The following is a 16,750-nucleotide window of genomic DNA, read 5'->3' as shown; positions in this document are numbered from 1 at the left end:
TATATGCATGTATATATGTACGTCTCAATTCCACGTTAAACTCACGTTGTCACTATATTCTGTTCGATGTCTTCGTACCATCCAGTCCGATCGATATTGATTCAATTGCGAGACTATTCACGACGTGTTTCCGCGATCAGTCCTACACTTTACCTTCCTTGCATCTCTGATAGGAAACGAACTAATAAAGTCATGCAATGTACACAAATTTTCTCACATCTTAATTTTGTTACTTACGTAACGTTTTTCGAGAAACGAATTAACAATGGAAAGTAGTTGTTTATTAATTAATCCTCAAATTTATATCTTTCTTTATTATACAATCGATTCAAAATTTGTATTATTTCAATGTACATTTATCTTTTTTAAATTTACTCTGTTCCATAATTGCTCAGAAACTATCTATACTTTGTTTATGAACCAAAATTTCGTGAAAAAATTTAATTTCATTGAAATATTTATACGTGAGAGAGAGAAACTCGCGATTCGAAGCATTTTGTACAATCAGTTGATAAATTGCTGTATCTGCTACTAAAATTCCAAATTCTGAATGAAAAGTCCGCAGTAATTAAACTTGATGAATATCAATACAGGTAACGACTATAGAGACCAAAGTTTCTATTTCGTTTCGCGTATTCCACGTTAAAATATGTTTGATGAAAACGAATATCAACTGTACCGTATTTGTTCCCGTAAAGTAAACTGTGAAGCACGAGAGCTAAGAGGCTTTTAAATAAATTTACTCCGTTCGATCGGTGGCACGCGCCTATATATACATGCGGATGCGCGTATTTGACGATCAATAGAGCTCGCTTCAGCTGGCGGCTGAACGCTATTTCGCGAGCTGGAACGAATAATGTGACGTAGCAGCGACATGGAACATAAATCCTTTACTCGCGACAGACAAGTAAGTACGTGTCGCGCCAGATATCTGTTTTTAATTCATATCCGCTCGCGAATCGTAATCCCGCAAATTGCAACGAGCGTAACACGGATCTAAATACGCGAAGTTTATTGAAGCACGTTGCAACGTTCTGTCTCCAATTAACGAAGAAACACTTCAGATCAGTAACGAATTTTTCTTGCTCATTTAACGCTTTGCAGTTTCATCAGTCAATTTGCGCGTGTTGCACGTCCTTTTCACTCGATCTAGAAGATACAAGCCACAGAAATTTTCTAAATTTTGGACGAGATCACGGAGGGATAATTAGGACAGTTCTTCTTCGAACTTGTTCGTGTCGAGTGTTTGTATGTCTTTCGCCATCGGACAAGAGGGTACCAAGGACGTGTCTCCAAAGGGGCGAGGGTCCCCACGTTCGTTCGGGTTCGTCGCGATTCTCCGATTCTTTTTCCTTATAACCCCGAAATTTCGATTTCGCTGCCGCCAGGTATTTTAACGAGACCGATATTCCGTGTCGGCGCGGTGCGCCGAAAGGACGCGGACGACGAACAACGGGGCGGGAGCGGGTGTGTGCACACGAATTCGGGACTAATCTGCCCAATTAAAAAGGACCCCGCTGGAGAGAAACGGCAGGCACGGATTCGAGAATCCCTCGACGGTATTCGCTAATGAGTGCGACTCCTCTAGTCTTCTCCGTTTCCTTTTCCCTTCCACCTTTTCTTCTTCTTCTCTCCTTCCTTTCTTTCTGTCTCCTTCGCTTTTATTCTCCTTCTCTCTCTTTCTCGCTTCTTCGGATTTTTTTCTCTCGTTCTCCTTTTCGGCCGCATGTCTAGGGAACCTGCAGTACTGGAAACGTTAATTAAACGCGTCACTTCCGAGTGCTTGCGTAGAACAGGACCGTCATTAATTGGGCGGTCGGCATCGATACCTCCGTTGGGTTATCTCGCCGCGAAGCGTGAGAATTTTATGCGGAGAGTAATTTCGACAAAACTGGCCGCTCTCCGACGACGAAAGAATATGCTCTCAAGCGTATCGCTAAGATATTTGCGGGATTTACGATGGGTTTTGGATGATCAAGATCTTGATCTTTTATTGCTTGACCTGTTCCAAATTAGAAGATGAAAATGTACCAAAACGCATGGAAGCTATTTTTTTATTTATTGCTTAATAATAAAACAATCTATCACTCACGCGGTACCTCGGGCAATATTAATACAAAAGATTATTCGATGAACGAAATACAGAGCAAATTTATATAAAATTATCTATCTTAACGTAAATGTCATTTTCATAAAATATTAATATAATGTCAAAATGTTCATTTAACAATTGCTTGAATTATTAATAACTGGCATAAATTAATCTCGGCGCCAAATATTTTGAATTTATTATTCACGCAGCTAAACATATGAAAATTTTAATCGTACCAAATTCCCAGTAAAATCAACGAAATGTATCGTCTCATGAGATGCGGGGACCGACCAGTTTGTTGAATTTTCAAGTGAAAATTCTAGTGAGCGGTTTCTCGCAGCGGAGAGACACTTGTTTTTTCCCTTCCCACGCGCGATCAATCAGTTCATTAATGGAGGACTCGTTAATTAGAGGACGTTTACAACCGGGGGAAAATGTCAAACCGTTCGGAAGAGTGGTGTACGAGTCCTCTGTCAGAGAGCATTATATCGACGTAGTGGGTCCTGCATCGCGAGTGCTTCATTTCGTCGTTATCTTATTTTACCCTGCTGAGCGCACCTGCGCTCCCTCCCGCTCCTTTCACCTCCTCCTTCACCTCTTCCTCCACCCGTTCTGCCGGTTGAGAGGCTCTCGTTGCATCGCAAATGTATGCAGGCCGTGCACGACCTAGCCTAAGAAGCGTATTTCTGGTTCCACGCATTCAACGGCTCCGAGAGATGTCGGATTACGTGCCCGATGATCATCTAACAAACGAGCACGGCGATCCGCATTGTCCGGAGTGCGGGCTGGACCTTCTTTAAGACGACCTAATTGTCCGGTTGATCTAATTGTCCGAAGCGGAGCTAATTCGGAACGACGAATTACTCGTGACGATCATTCGCGATTTTTCCGTTTCGGATTAATTTTCGTTTTCGTGAATCATGATCAGTCTTGATTTTCATTCCGATCGGTCGCGTCTCCAATCTCTTCTTGTTCGATCTTGGAGCTACGCGCAATCGCAGTTTTGTTCGATCAATTGTAAATTGAAGTCCTCCCTAATTTAGTCTCGATTTTCAGGAATTTCCTGACCAGCATACCGAACGCGTCTCGTTCCGAGACTCCTTCGCGTATCTCCGGGCCGCGGAAGGTAGCGGTGCCCCTTTGAGACATTTGTCCGTTCGTGTTCTTTCACGTGTTCGGCACTTGCTTTCTTTTTTTGTTTTTCCCTCTCCCTCTATCTTTCTTTCTTGCAAAGGTGCCGATCGACATATATACCCATACGTATATATACGGGCTCGGTCACCAAAGTTGTGACTACCTGCCGTCGCCTCTAATTGGCACGATTTATGTCCGCACTGGATCGCGCGTCTCTCGCCTCAGGCCAGCCGTCGACTCCTCTTCGCCTGTCGAAATTTCCGCCGATTCACGAGGCGGATCGGCGTCTCCTTTGCGGCGAGAGATCGCGACCACCTGTTGCACTGGCTCCAGCCGTTCTTAACCGTCCGAACTGGTACGCGTGATTTCGTCCGGAACGCGTCCGGAATCGCAGCTCATCGCGGAAATTTAACGATACTCGTGAAGAAGGTCTCGATCGTTTCTAAACCATTGGAGAGGGCTATCGGCGCGGCTATAAGCTATATACTACGGGAATCGGTTCCGCGTTCCTTAATGGAGACTACGTGTTCGCACTACGAGGCGGCGGTCGGCACGATGCAAAAATAAATGGCATTCGATCGTGCGTGAATCCCGTTCGCGCGGACACGCAATCGTCCGCGATCGGAAGCAGCTATATGTGTCGTCATCGTCGTTGCGTCGTCGCCGTTACTAACGGCATCGATGACAGTATTCGACGGCGAACTAATGACGGCGAATCGAGCTGATTAATAGCGCGATTTAACGTACTAATCGACAGAAATTCTCATTATCTGCACACCATAAGGACGTGGATCGCGTGTCGCCGTTATAGCATCAGCAGCAAGCGCGTTTAATAAATGCGAAGGGGTCCCGCTTTAATGCGGACCGACCAGTTTGAAGCGGAGAAGCGGTAGCGATCGCGCGACGCGATGGCAGCAACGGACAGCAAGTGCGTGTCCTCCTCGACCTAATCTACATGAACGGAATGCAGCCGAATTAAGGCTTCGGCGCTGGTTTTCTTGTACAGCTCTCTTGGTCGTCGTCGTCATCACCGTCGTAGCCACACGGCGATTTAGCCGAACGATCGAAAGCACCGTTTTTCTCGTCATTTCCGCGTCCGATCTTCCGCGAACTATAAACGGAGCTCCGCCGAGCGCTCGGATTGTAAAGGAAAATAACGATCGCGATTATTGGGTGAAAAGTGATCGTTACTTTGCGCGCGCGGCGGCTGAGCGCGACGTGTTCTAGCGTCTATACTTTGATTAATGTCGAGATTAATGGAGAATGTGACGGTGAGAAATGGACGTATGTACGTCACGCGATGATACAATATACAGGGTGTCCCGGGTTTTAACCGACAAACTGCGGGAGCATATTCTACCAGTGGAAATAAGAAAAAATTCTTATATCGAGTTTGCTTAGAAATGCTTTATTACAAAGTTATAAACCAATATTGAAAAGAAATATCAGATAAGTAACAACGGATTTTTTCACAAAAATAAAAATTATCTACGCAATGATTTAGTGACGCATTTCAAAATGTTGTCCTTGCACATCGATACAAGCTAGACGCCGACGTAGTACAGAATTTGTTACAGTACGACATTCCTGAAAATTTTGTTGCATCTCAGTAACTGAATTAGTAATTCGTTGCTTTAAATCTATCTGGTACTCTCCTGTTAGGAAATCTACGTTGATACTCTCGTACGGCAGCTCGTGCATTTCCGTCACAGAATCCGTACACGAAATGAATATCAGTGTATTCCTCATTTGAAAACACTTTTGGCATTCTGATAGTAATTGCTAGTTGACACGACGATTGAAATCTAACAGCTACTCTTGTGAAAGTAACAATCATACTGAATCGTTTCAACATAGTGAACATGAATACATGTGAATACACGTAACATAAACATCTTCGACCTTCCAAATTCTACACTATGTTCCGTTGTTACTTATCTCATATTTCTTTTCAATATTGGTTTATAACTTTGTAGTAAAGCATTTCTAAGCAAACTCGATATAAGAATTTTTTCTTATTTCCACTGGTAGAATATGCTCCCGCAGTTTGTCGGTTAAAACCCGGGACACCCTGTATAATATAATCCGATATAGGTATAATAAATTATTGAAATGGAAAAACGTTCGCATTTCAATTCGCAGAACGTGAAATATTATAAATACTACAGCTTGCTTCTTTTTCACAATTTATTTTTACTACGTATTTTACAACAGCGCCGCTGCAGCTGGCGCATTCACCTGGAGTAACGTCTTGTCCTCAGAAAATAAGGGGGCAGCGTCGCTACCATCGACTGACCATGGTAAATGGGGTACCACTCAGTTGCCTCTGTTCTACGATGTTCACCATGATCGTCGCTATTACGCCAATTATTCTTTCTGCTATGGATGTCTTTTTTTTCGCGATGTTCCTTGCCCGCGTCTGTGCATCACTCTCCATGCCCGAGAGGCGACTTCTGCGCCGCTCTGCCGCCGCGCTTCCGGCCGACCTTAATCGTGCATGCGTGTCGGGTGCCACGCGAAGGACTTTAAGGACCTCAATCGTCGGTATCGCGTGACTTTCGGGGTGCTCTGCGGGGTAATTTATTCCCGCCGGGGACCCTGTCCTGGGGTTCCGTGACGCGCGTCTCCGTCTTTTTTTCCTATAATTCCGCGTGTCGAGGTATCGTCGCGAAAGGGATGGCAATGATGAGGGGGCATGAGAAATCTTCATGCTTCTGTGAGCGCACGGATGTATAGGGTGCATGGCGCCATGGGAATGAGTTAATTACTTCATACACAACCATTGGTTGGCAATTATTTCGCGTGGCGGCAGATCCCGATAAATGGAACGTTGAATATCTGAACGATATAATCGCGTCTGTGCATTTATTACAGAACTTTTTAATTAAGCTAATAATAACTAAGAATTACGCTTGATTGTTTGAAAATAATCGGAATCGGGAAAGTTGTGACAAGAATAATTGTGTTGTGCTTTGCAGAAAAAAAATGAAAAGCACATTTTCATTAAATTTCTAAAGTAATAAAGTTCATTTGGAACAAGATCGTCTGATGATTAAATGAAAAAATATGATCATGGATAACATGGAAAAGCACAAGTAATTATTGATAAATTCCTAGTCGAGTCGTATCTAAACGAAGTTCGTTGATCGGAATGGTTCATTTTGCAACGACAGCATCAGCTTAATCATTTTCCATCTTCTGTGATAGCAATTATCAGATTTTCGATCAGAATTTCGGTTTTTACTACAGATGCTGCATTTTCTGAGGGTCTGTTATTTCGTAAAAAAGGACATTCATGCGGCGAGAAGTTTTACGGTCGGTTTTATGACGTTTCAATCTATAATATTTATGTTAGTACAATTCACAATATGTCTCTTTATAGTATTTATTAATACTATATTGTACAAGTAGAAACTATCTAAAGAAACATTATGCATATAAATATATATTGTGCGAATATGTAGTAGAAAATATAAAGAAAATATCTCAAGCATTAATTTTTAAAATATTTTTCAATCAGTTTGTGAACGTGTTAGGAAGGTGACAACCTGTAGGTATTGGATGCCGTATGCAGGAATCGATACTAGCTATCGATACATTATTCATGGCACGTAATATATTCACATATCCACACATTACATTTCCGCATTACGAAATTCGCTATTCGATGCAGTGTTTATGCAAGTTTTTATTTTCTTTTATATATGATATGTATTCTTTGAATAAATATAAAAAGAATAATAATCCTTTTAATACATCTATCTACACGTGGTTCACAGAATTATTAATTATATGGCGTTTCTTTTTATTTGTAATATGATAGTAGTTCTGATAAAATGCTATATGCGTTTCCAAGGGATTATTTCTCGAAAACATAACCAGTTTTCGCATACATTTTATATTATATTTTTGTTTTCTCTCTCTTTCTCCCTCTTGCTTTTATTTGTCAGAAGAGGATAATAAACACCAGATAATCCTTGTATATTGTATATTAGAGTATATCTCATGACGGGTTCATTGCACATGCTAAATCTGATAGAGTCGGAAAAAAGAAGCAAAAAATATTATACAAAGGAGATAATCCTATATCTGGCGTGCAATAAACTAAAATAAATGCAGTAAATATAAACGCTATCGCAATCTGATTTATGTCAAAAAATATCAGAAAAAATAGTTTTCATTAAAAATTTCGGTGTTATCCAGACACGTCCCTAAATAGAATTCATCTGCTTTACAAAAAGTTACATTTATATTATTTTATAAGAGAGAAGAGAAGACACGAAATGGAAAGAGAAAGGGAGAGGAGAAAGGAGCTAACAGTTCTTCCCATCGTCATGAGATAGCAGCAGCTATCAGTGTATGATATTGTAGCCATCAGATGTGACCAGAGGAGATCTCATGCATTTCAATCGTTCTCCACATTCACATTTTTGAATCTTTCATATTCTTCAACTCGACAAAAAATACAAAAGAAATTTTACCTGGGTATATGATACTCACGTAACGACATCAAAATTGCATTTTGCAATCGTATTTTATCTGATTTGCAAAATGATTATGTCGTTTCAAGTCCGTTCAAAACTGTCGATACTTAATTCTCTCATCCTCGATACTCATGCATAATAGAGACACAAAAAGAAAAATAATCTATAATTCACGTAGAGCTAAATTGTGTTTAAAATACTGAGACTCACAATCAGTCTCATAAACCGTGAATAAATGCGATATTCGAGAGATAAGAATTAAAAATCGCGAGACCAAATAATCTTTCAAAGATGGCAGTTGTCTAATCACCAAGCAGCAGTCGATCGTGATTAGCTTTTACCCCTGAGTCCAATGAATCAGCCTTGGAATCTACAATACGAGAACTCAACGGTTTGCTTCAACGAGCACGCTCTCGATAGTTTGACCGCTATTTTACCGTTACCTCGCCGATATCTCGGTGCCGACACAATATCGTTTATCACGCGACTCATTTGTTCGTGATTATAATTTGTTTAACGCCCAGTTGGCAGCTCCTAGAAGAGATTTGATCATCATGGACAGATAGCGCAGATTCTACGGTTACTTCTCGTGGGAGGAACGGGTCTGAGTGATAGAGTCGGTTAGCGTGACGATCGTCTTTACACACACACACACACACACGCACGCGCGCGCGCGCGCGCGCACACACACACACGCACGCACACGCACACACACACGCGCGCGCGCACACACACACGCACGCACGCACACACACGCACGCACGCACACTAGTACAACACAGGCGCGCGCTATACGCGCGCTATTTTATTTTTCAATATTAATAATGTTTTCGAATAATAATATCTTATATTTATTATTTATTATATGCACAATTATCACACTCTACCAAATTGTTAACCTCCACGCGAAGACAGCCGCGCGATGGTAATCTAAACAAAACATAACGCACAACGCGAATCGAGATAACCAATCAGCGTCGCGGAAAAGAGGCAACAATGATTTCGATTTGATTTAACACGGCTTTTTTAAGAGTGGATATACGTAATGATATTATCATTATATCGTTGGGAAATTGCAAAATACAGTTCTGTCTTCAGTTTTGCACTGGTAAAACTAATCGACACGCATCGCAATTAGAAACTCGCTAATTGCGTTTTCGGAGCAAAACCGTAAATAGTTATGTCATGTAATATATTTGTAAAGTAACAAACATGCAAATTGCGTGAATAATAAATCGACATTTGCGTTTGCTTCTGCTTTCAGTGGCGGAAAGTTCATCACTGTTGGCGATAGAATCAGGTTGCCAGATGACGTGACGATGGGTTACATCATCGAGCATCTTCTGCAAAAGCAACTAACGGTAGTAGAGCAATTTCACTCACACTTGGAGCCGATGAAGTTTCTAAACAAGGATACTTTTCACGAGCAGGTAATTTCAATGTGTTACACTTTTTATTGTACATTATTTTTTTCTAGTGAAAAAGTGTGTTAGTTTTCTCTAATATATTTAGCACAAAACAAATGACATTGTCACATGATAAGCCAAGTTCCAAATTGTTTGATGGTTTGTAGTATAAAATTATCAAACGCAGAATACAAGACTTCTTAAAATGCGAACTCAGTACTCAAATGTGAACTTTTATGTATTGAAACTGAATCAATTGCTTTTGCAGTGTATTATGCAGTTTATAATTTAAATACAACTTTTTTTTCTGCCATATTAATTTTGTCAAAAAATAATGCATCCAATGAGACAGTTCACCACGAAACCTATTAACCTTGCGCATTAAAATTATTCGATCAAGTTTTGTTTTGTTTTATTTCGATGATGTATTAGTATCTGACATAATTTTGTTATACACGCGTGGAAGTGATTTACCACCAACAATACAATACATAAATGACCAAAATTAATGCCGGTGGCATCGCGCGATGGGCACATAAATCCGGGTCACGTTAAATAGCGTGATGATAAATAATGGTATGATAATAGAATGATTTGAAGCGCATGATGAATCGAATCAGACGCATTGCACCGAGTGCGTTGCCTGTTTTATTTCACGAAACAATAGTCATTATTTAATCATATGATTTCCGTTTATTATGAGATGACAGACTACTGTAATGAGAACAGAAAATGCATGACTCGTCATCGACAGCTATTATTAATTAAATCGACCCGTATACATTATTATTCTCTTTTACGCATCGTTACATGTATATTACATATATATGCGAGAAAAAATAAAGTTTTCTTCGATACATTTTTTAATCTTGAGATTCGCAAAGATTTTTATTATTGAATTAAAAACTAACAAACTAAATTTTTTTAATTATTTGGTAGGACTGAATTATTTGTGGAATGGAACAGCAATCTGAATTTTACGTGTGCAATGCAATTCAATCATGTCAGAAGCTATTTGGTTTTTCGGATCAGATATTTTCAATAAAGTATTTTAAATTATTATACATGAATTTGTCCGTCAATACACTACAGTGTATGTGTCAGGATCGGGTTGCAGTACGTGCAAGAGATCGTATGGCTGGCTAAAACAAGCGCGACGTATGCAAAATGGCAGGCGCAAAAAATATTTTCTTTCACGACCAGCATTACCCGATGCTTTGGTCTCGGATTTCGCAGAATACGCATACACACGCGTGCATATTGCGTTATAAAATAAACGGTGTCCGTTTTCAGCATTGTACCAACTGATGTCGCGATGGTTTCTGATCTACAATTTTCCGCTGACGAGATTTAAATAACTCTGAGAGCTTCAGCGAATCAAGTGCTCTTCGTTTTCTGTTCCAGATCTCATTTAGTTATTCCAAAGGACCTAGGGACGAGTGGAACGTCTTGAAGATCGACGGTTTTGACATGAAGAACGACCCAAAGAGGTAAAATTGCTTTAAGTCTTATTTCACTGTTAGAATTGATCGATCCGCAGCATGAAATTGGAACAGTGCTGGCAGTTGATGCAAAAATGCACATTTAAATTAAATCATTTTCGTGGCGGAACGTGGGAAGTCCTGACTGCACTTTAATTTCCTGTTTCTTTGAGCCTCCTCGCGTCTTCTTCCGTGACGCGATGCTGCATCAAAGCTTCAATTACTTCTATAATTGCTAACTTCGCCTAAAGTGCTCGCGGTAAAGTGCCGCTCGAATACCGGGAGGAATTCTTTCAAAGAAATAACTGAATTATATTATTTTCAAGAGTTTCACAAGAAAGTCCTATGATATTGCAAAAGGTTGTGATGTTTATTTTTATAACTTTGCATCGTTAAAGAAAGACTAGGTCACGTTACTTAAACGGGGGTAACGTCTCACGACATATTTATTCAAGAGAAAAGAAAAGTTGATAATAAAATTATCGAAGCTCTTCAGTTTTTACATATTTGTAATAAAATCATTTCATTTATTCATTTTAATCATTTCAATAAAGAGTTATATAAGCCAGATATTAATGTATACACATATAATGCGAACAAAAAGAATTGCAAAGGAGCTTATGTTCTGAATTACCGCAACGAGCAACGAGCAACGTGTGAAATATCTTGCGAGTTGTGTGGAACCGCATCTCCGGACAGTGCGGTTTTAATCCAATATAATTTCCCTTTCCCGTGATTCCACCTTGAATAATTGCACGTTTGCGCGCGCGGTGTCGTTTCGCGAAACGACACGTGCAGCCTACGTGATGCGTCAAGAGTGTAACCATCTGCAATTCCGCATTTGCGTTTAATATAACGCGCGATGCCCGGCGACGTTTTCCGCGCGTTTCTCAGCGCGGTGAAAGACGGAAGGCAGACGAGTACCTAATTACGCGACATTGCGCGCCACTCTCTGTCACAAGTTTTAATTGACTTTATAATAATCGCGAGTTTTACGGGCTGCATACTTTTTTGCGTCCACTGCCTCCTTACCTTAGCTTCGTCGAGAGAAAAATCTTGCGTTTTACCTTTGGCATAAATTTTCCCGTCGCTCGTTGCAAGTATCTGCCAGAATTTTTTACGTAATGCCGAAAGGCATAAGCAAAGTTTCGCGTCTGTGAATGTTAATGAAGAAAAATATCAGGACGAGTCACTGCTGGTGAGACATATCCGACACTTGCGTCGTAATCGAGACGAAACGCGGATATCAAGTTCTCCTGCCTTTCGCTTCCCTCCGCATGATGGATGATATTTTATTATTAAAAGTTTATATTACGAAAGTTTGCCATATTGATTGGGATTGATGATACTATAGATTTACTGCGGCATTTGTCGTCTGTTGAATTCGTATGCGCGAAAGAATTTCAAATTTGATAATTTGATTGTACTATCACATGTGAGACTTGTTTCTCGCTTGCATTAAGGGGGGAGCCTGCTTTAGAACGTTGAAAATAAGGTATAATTTTACGAATTATTTTTGGAGAAACTATACAGCGGATCATTATAAAACTTTGATGCATTTATTAGTACATGTTTAAAGATAAAAAAAATTATTTTTTTATTTGAATATATCGCCTGTAGAGGTCGTCCTGGAGGCATCTTAGTGCAGCCGGCATTGTAAATTGATGAGCATTCTCCTGCCTCCAAATTTCATCCAAACTGAAAAATTGAAATATGTTCTTGTTATTTATGAATTCCCATCGTCGATGAACCTTTAATATTCATAAAAACATTAAGTTAAACAATTATTTTTGCATGAAAAAGTTCAAAAACTTTGACTAAAAATCTTACTTTTGTGTTGTAAGCTCCACCATTTTGGCACTTTTCAACTTTTTTCTTCTCTCTTTGGTTCATCGACGATGGGAATTCATAAATAACGAGAACATATTTCAATTTTTCAGTTTAGACGAAATTTGGAGGCAGGAGAATGCTCACCAATTTGCAATGCCGGCGACGCGGCTGCACTAAGATTTCTCCAGGACGACCTCTACAAGCGATATATTCAAATAAAAAAATAATTTTTTTTATCTTTAAACATGTACTAATAAATGCATCAAAGTTTTATAATGATCCGCTGTATAGTTTCTCCGAAAACAATTCGTAAAATATACCTTATTTTCAGCGTTCTAAAGCAGGCTCCCCCCTTAAAGTTAGAAAATCTTTGTTTCCGTCACATACTTTTGATTTCAAATCTTGGTAGCAAGTATGAGCAAGTTGTCAAGGGAAAAAGATGTCTGACAGTGACGACCGGAATGTATAGCAGACAATGGACGTGACGCGAAATGTAAATCGAGTCTGCAGCCAAAGCAATCGGGATGCGAGGCAGAGCTGCCTGTATGTAGCTCGTTTGCAGTGAACTGAGCGAAGCGAACACGAGATAATCAATCAAACGAATGAAGAACTGACGGTTGATAAAAACAGATTGCAATGCACGATAAAGATTATATATGATTAATGAATAAAGATGAGAGAATATCAAATTTTAAATTAGTAAATTAAATTTAGAATAGGCACGTCTTTGGAATTTGGATAGCTGGAGTAAAATGTAGATTTATTGTAAGAATATTCGAAATTATTATGTGAAAGTTCATAGATGTGTAACGTATTTCAAAGTTATATAATATTTTATCATCTTCTCTAAAATTGATAGATGTATGAGAGATGAGTTTGTGCAATTGAAATAGTAATGTAGTCAATGATAGGCATCGTTAACACGTATTACCATTCTTTTTTTCAGATTCAAATCCATCCATTGTCATCTGTTCCCGCACGTTTCTTATTGTCCGCATAGATGATGAAGATCGTGTCGCAGATGTATATATAAAAAGAATCGAAGGACTGATATCTCATTGTTGCGCAAAAAGAGAGAGGCAACGTAAGTCTTCATAAAAAGAAGAAAGCAGTTTCGTTTTCTAACTATACACAGAGAAGCTATACCATGTGAGGTAAGGAGTGTTAATTGAATCAATATAATAACGTATCTTGCATAAATTATTATTTGTTTTCATATACATATAATGAAAAATAGAAAAAGGAATAAGTCACAATAGTAATAACGAATTTGATTGAATAAACACGTTAATATTCTAATATGGATTAATATTAGCGTTATATATTGCGCGCGCGTAGTCACTTATACAACAGAAGATGAATAATCTTTTAAAAATGTTATTGCACAAAATACTATAGGTATTTATAAAAAATTATGTCAACTAGCTATAGCTATTGATGCATTGTTTCAACTTATTTTAATTTTTTTATTTTTTATATGCTACATAAATCAGAATAGATAATAATTTTTCACGCGTTTTACAAATCGTGTTATTATTTCGATTATGCTCCTTATTGTATGCGTTTTATAGAACAATGTCTGCGATATTATTACAAAAACATGCGAAGAGAAGTTTGACGCAAATTCTCTCGTTACATTGTTCTCGTTGTTACTTCTGTTTGTTTTTCGAAACGTGTACATAAAGTTGTATATAATTATTTTTTTATTATTAAGTTATATGTAATTGTTCTCGACTTACATTTTCATAGTATTCATGCGATGTAAAATAAAACCTTTTGAAATTTATGTAGCAGATGTAGAAAGAGCGAGAACGTGATGGACGAATATAATTTCTATTGTATTAAATAAATAATTGTTATTGTTGACAAGGTTATTTGTAATTTAACAAAAAATCGAATTCACTAGCGATCGAAGTCATTAGTAATAAATGTTTATCTATTATTATCGGACAATTACAAATTCTGCTATTAACTTTTTATTTTTTTAAAGTTACGGAAATTTTATTCGTCTTTGTTTTGATCTTAATAGCGAAATGACGAAATGCTCATTTACATTTCGTAGCGAAATCATACTTTATCTACGATAATTTCATATCCATAAAATTTTCTTTCTAAATTGTAAGATTATTATAGGCTTACGATTTTCGCCGCAGAATTATATTTGTGGCGTAAAGTCCTCTTTAAAGTTCCATTTCTACATAATTAAATACTTATACATGCGGATTTCTTCGGAATTAAGAATAGAAAAGCGATAAATAGAAGATGACAAAATAAAAAGACGTAGCTTTTTTTTATAACTTATTCACTACATGGAAGTTGTGCGAACACGCGTGTAGGTATACATGACAGCTGCATCTGTGCAATACGATACAAGAATTGTACATAAGATGTACATAATGATATATATTTAGCGTGAGACACACGATTGAGTCTCTTGATAATTGTAATTCGCCGACGACCTCATTCGTCGATGCGAAATGGAATTAAGCTAGTCCCTCGCAAAATGAAACAGACAGCTGTATATAATGTGATATTTAGTGCGTGCGAACTTGTACATGTGTGTCTTTTTTCTGATGTGTTTCGTCGTAGCTGTTTTCACATAAGAATATTTGTAAGCAATAATAAAATTGAGTACGTATGTAATATCGAACGTACGAGCCATTTACTTTCAAAGCAATGCAAATTTTCTATAAAGATTTGCTGTTAAAGAAATTTAAAAAATAACGTAAGATTCATGACCGCGAAACAATAACATTAATATACAATATTTGTTACGTTTATTGATTACTTGCCAGGAGCAAACACTTTTGGCTGCTGACATCGACTGATATTTTTATCACGGTTACTTTTTAGTGTAAATTTAGCATCAGAATCTTGGTAATACAAAAATGCTGCAAAAATTTTAATATTTAAGAAAATATTAAAAATATTAAAGAAAAATTCTCGAAATTTGCGCTATTTCAAAAGCAAACGGCTTGTAACCGTTCATCACTGCTCTGAAGAAACCAATTTATCAATCATCTGAAAGATGAGCACAATATTGATATTAATAAAAGTAAAATCTCGATATGTGAAGCACATGTTTTATTATTACAATTATTTGCTCATCTGATGATGAACGATGCATTGAATGAATCTATGAAGACTCCGATGAGGTCTACGATGTTATCATGTCGATATCTTTCTTTCTACAACGGAACGCTGAAAATACAAGATGTATCATATCGATAATAGATGTTGTGCGACATTGTTTTGTATAATAGATGACATATACACACTTTTCTGGAATTTTGAATCAATCTTCCGTCAATTGTCCACTATTTTCCTATCCAAATTACCAATCGTTTTCCGAATTTTTCCCGCCATTTCCCGATCATTTTCCATCGAATACAAAATATTTCGTTATTCCACCAGTCGCGTAAAATCGTTCGGGAACGAACGTTACAGTTTAAAGAGGAAACGATGTGGACAACCGACGAAGATCCTTATTATCCTGCGGATACGCTTCTCGATCGTGCAACGATGTTCAGTGAGGTACCCTTGTCTGTTACAGTCAATCCGGAGCAAGACTGCTTCGTCGATAAACTAGACCCCGGTCGTTCTGCTCGGGGTACAGGAGCGAATACTGGAAACTAACAGCTGCCAGTACACGGATCGTCGCTTCTCGTGTGATAAGAGCTGTCGCTGATAATCCGTCGTAAATGTAAAAGCATGAGCGTTAATTAATGACTGTCACGTTCGCGCAGGAAACACGCAGCATGAAAACCGATCGCTCGTGATCATCGTTGTGCGACGATGATTACCGATCATTGAGAGTTGCCAGGATGTTACCAACGGTGAGTAACGAGCTGGTAAGTCGAGGAGATTTATTATTAAGCTTGGACCAATTATCGCATTAATTATGCAACTGGAAACTGCGTGCGCGGAGAGCTATATTTTACGCAGGAACCTCTTAGGCTGGAATCTCTCTCCATCTGACTTTTAATTACATAATGGAGAGATGAATTCGCAACGTGAAAATTAATCGGATCGCGTTTGTTCGTTCAGCATTATTTCCACGCGTATTCTTAATCCTCTCGCTGTAGTCAACTGTAGTCGTTATCCATGAAATAGTTCATACTAAATATAAGTTTAAATGTATGTTGCTTTTTTATGAAAATCCTATTTTATTGTTATGACAATTAGGACAATTATATGTTTAAAGTAATAAGTAACGCCTAGCGTTCTTGCAGTACTCTAAAATTTTTATAGCGAAGGGGTTGAAGAACGAAGGAATGAGTACGATTGTTATTTATCACGTCACCGATTTATGTTTAGTATATT

General features: G+C 38.4%; 1 protein-coding gene across 2 annotated transcripts in view; it reads left to right on the top strand.

Moving 5' to 3' along the window:
• LOC105276314 (fringe glycosyltransferase) overlaps positions 1-15,707 on the top strand; it is an 87,204-nt gene extending 71,497 nt beyond the window's left edge. The window contains exons 7-9 of one of the 2 annotated variants that reach the window (XM_011333840.3): positions 8,975-9,140; positions 10,521-10,606; positions 13,374-15,707. In XM_011333840.3, coding sequence (XP_011332142.1) covers positions 8,975-9,140; positions 10,521-10,606; positions 13,374-13,431 — 310 coding nt within the window. In that variant the 3' untranslated portion in view covers positions 13,432-15,707. Of the gene's footprint in view, positions 1-8,974; positions 9,141-10,520; positions 10,611-13,373 lie in introns of those variants that run through there. The other variant, XM_026970213.1, reaches the window with a different exon arrangement.
• Positions 15,708-16,750: the final 1,043 nt, after the last annotated feature.

The sequence above is a fragment of the Ooceraea biroi genome, chromosome 6, assembly GCF_003672135.1.
Source record: "Ooceraea biroi isolate clonal line C1 chromosome 6, Obir_v5.4, whole genome shotgun sequence".
NCBI classification, from domain to species: Eukaryota; Metazoa; Arthropoda; class Insecta; order Hymenoptera; family Formicidae; genus Ooceraea; species Ooceraea biroi.
Note: the sequence above shows the minus strand (reverse complement) of the source record. Positions and strands in the feature narration are given on the sequence as shown.